Source organism: Strigops habroptila, chromosome 1, assembly GCF_004027225.2.
Source record: "Strigops habroptila isolate Jane chromosome 1, bStrHab1.2.pri, whole genome shotgun sequence".
Taxonomy (NCBI): domain Eukaryota; kingdom Metazoa; phylum Chordata; class Aves; order Psittaciformes; family Psittacidae; genus Strigops; species Strigops habroptila.
The window spans coordinates 120,844,093-120,856,983 of record NC_044277.2 but is presented as its reverse complement, the minus strand read 5'-3'; the positions used below and the strand labels follow the sequence as shown (position 1 = coordinate 120,856,983).

General features: G+C 37.8%; 1 protein-coding gene across 3 annotated transcripts in view; it reads right to left on the bottom strand.

Annotated features, from left to right (window-relative positions):
* The window catches only part of CDK14 (cyclin dependent kinase 14), a 318,486-nt gene that overhangs the window by 200,973 nt on the left and 104,622 nt on the right, over positions 1–12,891 (bottom strand). For all 3 annotated transcript variants that reach the window (XM_030491797.1, XM_030491816.1, XM_030491807.1), the window contains one exon: positions 8,896–8,975. In XM_030491797.1, the coding sequence (XP_030347657.1) occupies positions 8,896–8,975 (80 nt within the window). The remainder of the gene's footprint in view (positions 1–8,895; positions 8,976–12,891) is intronic.

Genomic DNA, 12,891 nt, shown 5'->3' with positions numbered 1-12,891 from the left:
AAAGACTATGGAGGAAATCGAAGCTGACTGAACTGGTTCAAGCACTGAGTTGCCACCTTGCTCTGGTAGTTTCAAAATCCAGGACACAGCAGTGGAAAAAATACACACAAAACACTCAGAGATCTTGACAAATGTCTTTGTGCAGATTTAAAGCCCCCACTTTAATCAGAATGCTATATGGTACTGTTGCTTAGATTATGCCTTTCACAAAAGGGAGATTAACAAAGAAAAAACGTCTTGAAGAACTGGCTAGGTTCAAGAGACATTTCCTTGCCTCAACACCAGATGATATCAAAGTTTTATTTCACCAGGTGGCCATGGAAGGTATTGGCACTTGCAAGGGTGCCTTAGGGTCTCTAAGCAATTCAAGCTGAGATGGCATCACTTGCTAGCATCTCCATTCATGTAACAATCAGCTAGTATCTGTATCAATTCAATCCACTCAAATATAATATGGTCACAGGGTAAAAATTAATGCTACTTGGAGCAGGATTAATTCAGCTCTAGTTTTTATGGTGGTAGCATATGCTATAAGAGCAGGTAAAATCTGCATACAGCATAAAAGGACTGACCTTCACCAACTTCCACTCAAATAAGAAAGCCTTGGGAGCTGCACATGGGTTCTATATAACTTGTAGTTACATGTTATAGTTTTACATGAATAAAGGCTTGCCACCCTCCTTTTATGCTCCATATTCGTTAATTGGCATCTTCTTTCTACCCTTCCTGTCATACTATGAGGGACAGTGAGAGCAGCAGACCAGACGAACCTCTACAGCAACAGTTCCAACTCCTGCACTAAATAGCAAAGAGAAGAAAAGTTTTTTGAGCAGAAGAAAATGTTCAAAGCAGAAGGCCAAAAGCCAAGTCAGAAAGCCCTGAAACGCAGGTCAGAGGAAACTGCAGGCAAATGCCTTATGCAGAAGGGTTCAATAGCACCCCTGAGCTAATGGATTTGTAACCTTGTAGTGCTGGAACTAGCACAAAATCCCTTATTCAGCACCCTCCATGTGAACACCAAAGATGCACAGACAACTTCAGTGAAAGTAGGGCAGAGTCTGAAAGGTCTAGCATTAAGCTAACTGATAACAAGGATGAGGAAAGGTTTCCTGATGGCAAAATGATGATGTTGGAAAAAAAAAAACAAACCACCAAACCTCAAAATGTCACCCCATTCTTTTCTTGCTTGAACTGTGCCCAAGAACAAAAGCCAGAAGAAGATCAGAGCTTACACATAAAAAGTACTGAATGAAGATGTAATTGATACAGTTGTGCTCTGTCTCAGCAGGCTACAGATAAAATACTGGAGGGGGAATGGGAGGAGGACAGAGGGGACAGAATATTCTGTGGAACATATTTAGCTCTATGAAGCTGGAGATTTTGGAATTTTCACTTGTACTTTTCAGAAAAGCATGACACTTTTCCCACATGATGTGAGTTCATTATAGAGTTTAAAATTTCTGTCAGGATTGTCAAAGGGAAACACCATCATTTATGTTACATTTATGTAAGTCCAGCTCTCCTGAAGGTTTTATAATTGTGAGAACCAGTCATCTGTTAGAGGGTAAAAAAAAAAAAAAAAAAAAAGGAAGGCTACGCTTAGCCTATGAGTAGCAAGGAACAAAGAAACAAGCCGGATGAACCTTACCAATCTCTACCATTTCTGAGTAGCCTACATGGACAGAAGCCTTCGTTTGGTTCACCAAAACGAACTGAGGAAGGAGAACAGTGCAACTTGGATACACTGAAAAGCAGGATACAGTAACATCGCAGTAACCACTCACACTGTATCTAAAATTGGAAAACTATCAGCTCTTCCATGTCCCTCTGAGATGACCAGAAATTCAGTTCACCTGTTTCTCAGTCAGTCAGTGCAACTGCTTCCAGAGAAATGCAAACGAATGCTGCCAGTAGAAAAAAAAATAGCAGCCAGTCAGGGCTGGGGAGAACAGCAGGAGGGAAAGCAGGATAAAGACAAAAGCTCCTGCTGCTTCGAATCTCCACGTCACTAAGGATCTAACATGCTTCTCTCATACTTACGCAAACACACACAAACACCCGTGCGTGAGAAAGCACAAATGAAATATGGCTGAAAATCTGAGCTATCAAAAATGTTCAGTCATAAAACCTCACAAAATTAAAGGTAGTTTTTCTGTTATTAACGTTCAGTAAGAATGAATACACACTTCTCTATAACATGACAGCGTATTTAATAATAAGGAACATCCCAAAGTCTTGGAAATTTTAAAAACTGACTTAATTTTGTAAGAAAGGTCCCAGTAACATCCAAATACATTTTTCAAATATACTGTAGTTTTTGAAGCCCAAAATATCTTAATTTGGAAATCTTGTGTTCCTCTTCTATCTTGAGGAAGCATACAGTTTGGGTAAGGCTGCAGGACGCCCATAACAGAGAGACCAGAGAGAGAAATTAAAATTGCTGAAGTTTATTTTCTCTCAAATACTTCTTGACCTTAAATATCCAGTGACAAAGTGTCCCAGAGGTTCTTGGCTTGTGTGTTTTATTTTTAACAACACTGAAAAACAAAGCTGTTATGACTACAAGCTGCGTGGGCTTTGCAGGGACTTTACAGTTAATTGAGCTGTAGCTATTTAGCCTGCAGTAGGCACCAGCTCTGCCAACTCTGTAGGCAATGAAAAAGTTCCCCAAGCTACAGTCAAGCTACTATCCTTTTCTTTTTTTGCTTAAATGCTCCAAAGCAATGTGGCTTCTGGGGAGAATGAACTTATCCTCAGACTCTAGAAACATAAAGACGCAAAACCCCTGTAGTAACTCATGTGACATGCATGCTCAGAATAGTTACATCTCCATAAACTTAGACATAATTTCTTGAAGTTCCCTGAGGCCTTTTGAGCCAGACACATCTTTCAGGCATTTCAGTTATGGAAATTTAAATTTCTTGACTGGACTTTGTGAAGGAAATGTGAAAGTCCTCCAAAATCCTATCACTCAAAAGAAAGCAGATGTCAAGCTTCCTTAATTTTATAATAATAATAATAATAATAAACTGCATAAAAAGAAGAATAGGGGGTTTTTGTTCGGTTGGTTTTGGGGGGTTTTTTGGTTTTTTGTTCCTTTTTTTTTGTGAGAGGATGACTTAACTTCCAAAAGGAATAATAATTTACTAGCAGATGAAGATGGGATTCCCACTGCAGTTTTCATGCTTACCTTCTACCAGTAGATCAACCAACAACAACTCTTAAAAAAAATAGTCAGATACTGTTTTACTGTGCCCTTGACCTACAGCATACAACCTTCCAAACCTACTCTAATACAAGGAATAGGAGGAGGCTTATCACCGTGAGTCATCTAACTAGTGCCATGAGGTCATTTGTTGACTTGAAGTTGTAAAGATCATTATGTAAAGATCACTATATATACATCAAAAATCACTGAGCTGGGAAGTGCATGCAACAACTCAGGTAATAATTCAATATGAGGTCATAAGAATTGTATATCTGCTGAGTAAAAATATTATTTTCTGAAACCCCTCCTTAGGTGGGATGGGTACAGACTGTGCCATTTCTCTTTGGTAATACAGAAGCACAGCTACTTTACATCATTTGCAGTATTGCTACTACAAAGCAGTATTTTCCATTGTGCACCTATTAGGAACACTGTGCAATAAACTGCACATTCGCTTAGGTAAGAGCTCTCTCTCTTGGCAAACTGCTGATCTTCCCTATAATCTTTTCTTAGCAGTTACTCTGCTTCAGTTTTCCACAGATGAAAGTTTTGTGAAGGTTTACCCCCTCCCGCCTAACAACTTCAAAAGAGGAGGCCTCAGAAGCCAACCTCAGAAAGTCTGTCCAGTCTGTGGTATACAAAAGTGGACTCACATTTCTTTCTTAAAGACCTTTTAAGGTTTTCATTTTTTGTCTCTCTTCTTCCCTCCTTCTGCACAGCGACAGATGGATGGAAGAGGCCTGAAACTCCGAAGACTTTTGAACATGTTTCGTGGCCAGGAATTAAGCATCTCTCCTCCCTGCTCCATACTGCCTCTCAAATGCATTAAGCTTTCTCCCAAGTCACAAAACAAACTTAATTCAGTATTTATGCTGAACTGCTCTTCAAAAATTCAAGTAAAAGAAATTCATTAAGCAAACACTGTGTTCTTTGTAATTTTATAATGCAAGACAGCTGGCAGTTTCCAAAGCATTCATGTGCAATTTTTGTACACTGCTGTCCATATGCAGAATTAAGGTAACAGACTTCAACACTGGAGCATACAGAAAATTATTATCTGTCCAACTGTCAAACCAAAGATGTAGAGACAGTCTCTGACCTGAACACTTTTAAATACGAAACACAAATAGGTATCAATACATATTAATTACAAGATGTAAATACAAAAATTAATAAAAAGAGTGACATATACTGGAAGTTGCCTTATCGTGAGATCTAAAGTACAAAAATACATTTGAAACATGCCTGGTTTGGATGATGCTTTGAAACATTGTCTAGGCCTATGGGAAATGAAACACTACCATATACTAAAACACTGGAATAGTTTTATTACTAATAGTAAACCAAATTAAGCAGAGCAAAGGATTGGTGGTATTTCCAAGGGTGGAAAATGAAAACCAAATACAAAAGAGTTTTCACAATTAGGATGGGGAAGAAATAATTTTACTGCCCAAGAAAGGAACATGGTAAGCAAGTTAACTTCACAAGCAAGGTAGTGATAAAAATCAAGGGATGTTTGTCTATATACATACCCAAAACGCAAAATCTTTGTCATGCTGGATATAAGGAATATTATTACTCAGAAATCAAACAAGATAAAGGCAGAATTGTAAATCAAGCTGTTTCCAGAACTAGAATGTACCACACAGGTCAGAATTTAGCCTAGATGAGCATATGATATTACAGGAAATTAGGGGAATGAAATATCTGAGATAAAAGTTAAGGTCAGTGAACTTTTCCACTGGCTGCAGTGGATTTAATAACACTTCAAGCCTGCTGCTGAAACATCTCTGAACAGCTGATAATGAGAATTACAGTAAAAGATAAACCACAACTACACTAAGACAGAAAACAAATCATTTGCTAATCTGTATTCTACAGAATTTAGTCTAAATGAGAAAATAGTGTGTAAATGACTTTTGGACTCCATACTGTCTCAGCTCTCACAGTTGCAGGCACCTTTAGAATACAATAGTAATATGGTGGCCTGTACCATTCATATATATGTGATCTGAAAATCACATACATTTAATCCACTCAGGTATACACATCAAATCAGTTGCACTTTTCCCTCTTTTTTATCCCTTTTTCTTCTTTTTCTCAGGCTCTTCAAAGGTAAATTAGATTATCCCAGACTAAGTGAGTTAAATCCTGTAAACTGCACGCCACTAAATGAAAGCATCAGTAAGTTGGTACGACTGATTCAGACCAAGTTGAAAGAACATTTAGCACAAGCTACTTGTAAATTTTGTTCAAGAAATTCAATAAACAGCTCAGTAACACTGATAAATAAGCCACATTTACCTACTTTGATTCAACTTATGCAACTTCGATAAATGATAGAAGACACAAACCCACATCTGCTGTAAAATCAGAATTACTTCATAAGTTTTAATCAAAGCTTCAGCTAAACCTCTCCTAGCCATTAACTGTGATTTTTCTTACGCAGCTTTACTGGGGGATTTTTCTTCCCCCCCCCCCCCTTTTTTTTTTATTTTTCCATCCATTTTCTGTTTTAACCATGTTAGTGCTGGCTTCCACAGTCACATACTCCACATTTATATCCTGCATTTTCCTACTTCTCTTAGTCTATTTTCTTTGTAGCTTTGTTTTCCTTTGAGCTTCATTCTGCGGCTGTCACAACAGTAACAATATGCTTCCCTGTATACAGACAGCTACAAAATTCCCTCAGCATGACCACTGCTTAAGATTTCAGCCTGTACCTTCCCCCTAATTAACATCACACAGCATTGCTATTAGGAGCACAGTGCATGAATGCTATTTTCTCTCACTGCTTTAACCAAGGAGCTATGAGAAATGTTAAACAATTTACTTACAGCAGTTTTAATTTACAAATAACTAGACTTCTGCCTGACTTTGCCTTGCATTGATGGAAAATTAGAAAGTAGGAAGTAAGTCAAGGTTAAAACCTGCCTGGTTTCTCCATTATGAAAGACTTTGGAAAGAAACACCCTCCAACAGATCTCTGGCTCATGACACCATACATGCACTTTTTTTATTAGGGCAACACTACTCCTCGGATAACTGAAATTAGAAGTTGATCTCATCTTCAGCGGTATTTGTCCTTCTTCTAATTGTACCAGTCTAAATTATAAGGCTGGAGTCCTCAGTCAGCCAACAGTGATCAACAAAAATCTGCTTAACACAGTGTCCCATTCTTACCATTTTTCCATATCAAACTTACCAGATAACTTCAAGAGCTTACACAAGCATTTCTTTTTTCTTTTTTTTTTCCCCCCACCTATGCAGCTGAGAGCAGTCACAGCTGCATTACAGAACCCAGCATGTCCAAGATGGATTAGATGCTACTATGAGGAAAGCAACAGCTTCCTCAGGTCCTGCTAGTGAGGTCCATAGCTGTAACATTACTGTCAGATTATATGGGTCGGGCACAACACCACTGAGATTACCTTCTGAAGATACATTTGTAGCTTACTTTTCTCACACTAATATTTGTTTCTGACAAAATCAAAACAAACAACAGAAAAGCCAAAGCCTAACTAGATACAGATTCTTCCCCTTCCCATCTTACACACTATGTATCAGTCTTCTACATGATATAAAGCATACAAGACTGTATTTCTACTAATAGCTTCCACAGATCTGAATGAAGTTCCATTACCTAGGAGACAGTATTACTTTATCAACCAAACCCCATAAACACACAACCTATAACCTGAGTTTGATCTCACCTAACCAAGAGTCTACAAAAAATCAAGTCCTCTCATTAGCCTAATACTCTTTGGATCTAATCCCAGCCTAGATGAGTCCTTAGAAATACAACGGATGAAGACAGTCCCACCAAAATCAGTCAGACATCACATACTTAAGAAAACATGTATTAATTCATAACTTTAAGAGCTTTTCTATACAAGAGCTTTATTCTACTAATATTAAAGTACAAGAACTTTAACTGGCTTCAACCACAGTCCTGCAGTCACAGCTACAAGGAAAACTCCCCCAGTGACAGTGTGAAAAATATTTTCATGCCAGTGTGCCTTTATGATTTAAAACTATCAACCGGAAAATCTCTGGTTTTGCTCCTAATGAATACTTATTTATACTTAGTTCACACAACAAACCATTCATGAAGGAAAACACAATATACTGTGTTTGACAGTTATAATACTATAGACTTTCATCTAGACCAAGCCCACATTAAAAAACTTTTTAAATGTCACTAAAAAGGCACAATAAAACCATATCTACTATTTGCTTAATAAGTCATTAGCATATCAACTAAAATCCTGGAGAACAATAAACATATTTGAAACACAGGCTGTTATGCCTTGAACTCAGCATTGCAAACATTGAAAACTGCACCAGTAACGCTCTGCACACCTCGTTATCGCAGCACAGCTGTGGGGACAGATAGCTCACAGATAAAATATATACCATTATGAATAAATGTGTCAGGTCATTCAATAATTGTTACTCAAACAAAGCAGTACAGAAGAACTGCTGAAATTCCTTCATAAATTGGCCACCCATGGTTTTCCCTCCTTTGTGAAAGAGCCCCCTTTAAAATGCACAACCTTGGGATGGAAATCCGCAGTATTTTAAAGGCTTCTAACTTCACGGTGTCAATCACATGAAACACAGATTTCTTTTCCCAGTCCACCCAAAACAAGCTCATTGTACAGACAGACATACGGCATACAGATGGCTGCAGGAACAGAGGCAGGAGCGAGGGACAAGGGAGCTGCAGCTGCCGGGACTGTGGCTGCAATGGCCATGAAGCTGCACGCCTCCCACACAGAGCCATGCTGCGGACTCTGTGAGAGATGATGTTCTGGTACCTCCCTTGCTCATCCCACCATGGAAATTATGCCAAGATAGTCAGCATAGTTTTAAAAGGTCCCTCAAAAGCCACACCGGTCTCATCTCTTCAGTTCACCACCAACTTCAGCTGAGCCTGAATCAGTGGTGTGATGGTAAATTGTTCATTTTTTCTCTACCAAAGCTCATTTTTAGTACCTTCTAACAGAGAAGGCTCACACAGAGAAGGCATATCCAGCAATTTCTGCAAAGGAGCTCGACACAGGCAGGCTCAGATAAAGCAGCTGTCACTAGAGACCATGAGAGGCTGACAAGGAAGGATAAAGGAGCAGAGCAGAAAGCATAACAGGCATCTCTGAGTGTGCTAGACAAGCCATTCCCAAGCCACACAAGTTAGAGTCCATTGGGAAGGAAAAACAAGCAATAGCTAATCCCAGACTACACACAGCTTCTAAGATGCCTGTATTTTTGCTCCCTGATCTTCTGACTGCCTCCATCAAGAAACGCTTTTCTGTGCTTTATGCTGCAGATATATGAAAAATTACATCTACCTTCATCTCAGGTGCTGCCTGCAGGCAAGAAGCGTGACTTACACAGTTCCCTCATCTTCCAGAGTGACTTCTCACACCCACCTTAAACATGCTCTTAAGTACTCATTTGTATAGTAAATCTAACAGGAACCAAAGCAGAGGCAGAGCTGCATTCTTTAACAAGAACTCCCACACCAGAGGCTTTGTTTTTTGAAGCACCAAAGTTTCTTCCTACGGACAACATAAGCATATAATTTGAATTCTCAAGCTATTCACTATAGCATGGCACAGAAATAAGAAGTGCAGTGTAATTACAAAAAAGCCCGCCATGTATAATCATTAAATGTGAGTGCATACCTTCCCTGATAGCAGTAAATGGGGTTCCTTCTTCTTCCTGTAATCTAATCACCTTCAATGCCACCAGTTTTCCATTTACCCTGAAAGGGAAAGAGAGGAGGAGAAGCAGAAATAAGAAAACAAAATTAAAGCAGAAACAGTATTTCTCATAATAGAACTTGTTTCCCATCATGTACTTATTCAATTTCTTCTTGTCAATGCCAGTGATTCATTTATAGCACTGTAAGAAACACTTCATAGCTTCCATAATGTCAACTTTGTATTTTCACACTCAAATGCAATCCAAGAAATGATCTCAGTTTTCTGTGAGTCAGTTTCCTTTCTATCAGAGTACTAAAACAAAGCTTTGTTAGTATCACATTGTAAAATATGGTTTTAAAGAATCTGTCCTTTATTTGATTGAATTGTTCAAAGAAAAAGGCATATGATTTTCATCAATCTCCCCACTTGCAGTATATTCATATTTATACTGATTGCCTCCTTCCCACTGCATGACACCCGTAATTAGCGCCCTCAAAAAGCTATGGAAGTTTCAGATGGGAATTATTTTTAGGTCATTCTGGCCATTTCCCATTAGGGCAGGATTGTTCCTAAGGTACGTTCCTGACTACATGGCCCAGGCTAGTTTTAGATTATAATGACCTCTTTTTTCAGGATTAAAAATATTTTGCGCTCCAAGAGACAAAACTTCACAACAGGTCATTCTAGCTTAAAACCTATTTGGCTGGTTTCACTTCTAGCACTCAAAACTTTCATCACAGATGTATCATATTCAAGGTCTTGCAGGAAAAAAAAAAAAAATCCATTTGGTTCAGTTTATCCAAATTAAATCTAATAAAACCTGAATGAAAGGTACAAACTGGTGCTGGTTACCCTCTCAAGAACAAACTCATGCTCTGAAAGTTTAACATATCCCTAGGTATGGTAAGCAATGGTGAGCACAAATTACCGAAAAGGCATAATACAGTTGCCCCCTCCCCCCAATTATTATTATTAGTAGTAGTAGTAATAATAGTATTAGTACTATTATTGTTGTTGTTGCAATTTCTTTCCTTAAAAGCAAAATAAGCCTTTACAGCCACAAAGCCCAAGGGATCATTGAAGCCTTCACTTTCCTGTACCTCGGAGGAAATTCCCCAGTGTACTGGGCCCTAGAAGATGTATTCATTTTTCTAAGCAAGATGATACAGACTCCTACAAAGTTTGAATTCATCTTTCCCTCAGGCTTTTAATTTTTATGGTTAGATTACTTCAGTGACAGGATGGCTACCATCTTGGTTTTTCTGATTATTCTTTTACAATTGCCAGAATCTCATTAGCCCTATACACAGCATTGCATAATGACTCTGAGCAACTTAAGAAACGCTGGTTATCAAGAGATGGTTTACTCATCACCTTCCAACTATTCATAATACTTCAGACTGGCACCAGTTCAAGTCTCAGGCCAGTAGTCACTGTTGAAAGATAATTATCAGCTTAACCTTACTGGATTACCTGGATTTCTCCTTATAATTGCCTCACATATATTTTTGTTTAGATTTAAACAGGACTTCTGGCATCAGAAAAAGATAAGCCTTGCCCCAAGTAACTTCATGTGTCATGCACAGGCAGGATAATAAACCATAATAAAAGCAGAAGTAGAAAGACTGATAACACAAATGCAGTTCATACACATGTGTAGTTTTCAATCCCTCTGTCAATACACCACCCTACCTATCACATACATATACGTTAGATACCCGGATAACTTGATTATTTTACAACAGATAAAATAACTGCAGGAGAAATTTCAATAAGAAAAGCAAAATCATTTTGAAGATCAGGAAGAGGACAGATGCTGTATTCAGAGAAGGCAATGCAGAATACAACAGAAGAAAGCAGATAAAGGAGCTACTAAGGAAACAGGGATGTGGAGTCCCTTGGCAGAGAGACAGGGAAATAGCAAGTAGCACTGTGTAGAATACGTTCTTTTTAATCCAAAATTCTACATTCTATTGAATCATTAAGAGTAGTAAATAACACAAACAGCAATACAAACAGCAATAGCATGGAACTCTTGAAAGAATTCACAATTAAACATAGTAGGTGGGCTGTGCTATTTAGTTATCACTACCACTTCATCAGTGGCACCTGTCATCATCTTGATAGACATCATGGCACCTCTAAATACTATCAAAATGATCAAACTAATCTCAAGCAGTATTCCTCTGGGACCTCATTTTCCCTTTTAATATTATTTATCTCTAATATATCAATCTATAATTTCCAGAACAAACCAGCCTCCTTATTCTCATTTACTACCCAGTCATTAAAAACTTTTTTTTTTTTCTGCCAGCTCATTTTCTATAAACAGGAATGTACAGAACTGGAGATGTGAGAAACTATGATGTATCACCTATTAAAAGACAAGTGTGTATATTCACCTCCTTTAACTATTCTCCCACTGATGCAATCTCAGGATGTAGTTAGATGATGCCAAAGAGATGAAGGAAGAGCTACCTTAGGGTATAGCCTTGCTCCTGCTAAATCCCTGCCACATACTCCTGACACTGTTTTGTATTTGCTCTCATTCTTGCTAGATCCTACATTGAGACTACTTAGGGAGATTAAATAGAACACTGGCCCTTCCAAACAAAAGAAATCATATTAAAAAAACCCCAAACAAACAGAAAAAAAAAACAAACGTAAAAGCATTCTTCTCATTTAAAAAGCAAAAAAGACTAAAAAATATATTAGAAGAACTGGGTCCACCTCTTGAGAAGCAGCAAGTCATGGGAACAAGCCAGCTATGTCATGAAATTATGCCTTGAATCTTCTGATGACATGCCAAAATAATATGGCAATTTCCTTAGAAACAACACTGAAAAAGAAGAGACCTGGAGAAAATTACCTCTGCAACCTATCAGAACTTGTCTTTGCAGTCTTCAGTCGTGATCAGATAAGGTTAGCAGAATTCTTTCCAGATATTACTACACATTTGTCTTCCACAACTTTCAAAGCATGCTTTGTATTTTCATTATTTTCAAATACAAGTAGAAAAACTGACAGGCAGACAGTGAAACAGCAATGCTGCTGCCCCTTTTAACATCTAGAATTCATTAAGTCATCTCTTGCTCACTGTCCAAAGCAAAAAATTTCACACCTTCTCAAAACAGTACACTTAACTGGGTCAAGGATTTCATTTACCTTAAGTCCATTCTGTCAACTACCTCATTAGTTTCTATTAAAGACAATATTGATTAAAAAATTCATATTTCCTAACTTACAAGCCATCCTTCCTTCCTAAATTAACTTGCTCTCTCCTTATCACTCTCATCCAGAAACCTTCAGAGAAAGGACAGAAGTCCTGAAGCCTCTCTAATTACCACATAGAGCTCCTTTACTCTAGGCAAATCAGCAGCTGACGGATAGTTTTCCAGTTTATGGAAATACAGCATTTTAATGTTACATAATCTCTCCTAATAAATTTCTGATTTTATATGCAATGTGGGCAAAAGAAAATGAATCCAAATTGGTTTATGTGGCATATAGGAAAAGTCTGTATATTACAAAAAATACAAATGAGACACATATTACCAAAAATGCCAATATAATGCGTCATTCTGTCTTTTCCAAAACAGCCCATATCAGCATTACCAAATAAATACATTATAACAATGACCATTTATGAGGAAGTAGAGAAGATTAGAAATTATTAAATATTTTAATGCATCATTAAGAACATATAATACGATGAATATGAAATAACTGATGACTTAATTGGCTTCACTGGGGATAACGCTGACGATGCCACATAGAGAACAAAAGAGTACAATAACACTATTTTCCCAAGTTCTTCAGTTATATTTAGATGCAATAAATGTTCTAAATATAACACATTTTAAAAAGTCAATTAACATAAAATCTGCCACTCTGATTTCAATCTGTTTATTTCATGCAGTTTCACTACTGGCTGGAGTTGAGGCTGAGTTCATAACTCCAGCAGATACTAACCTT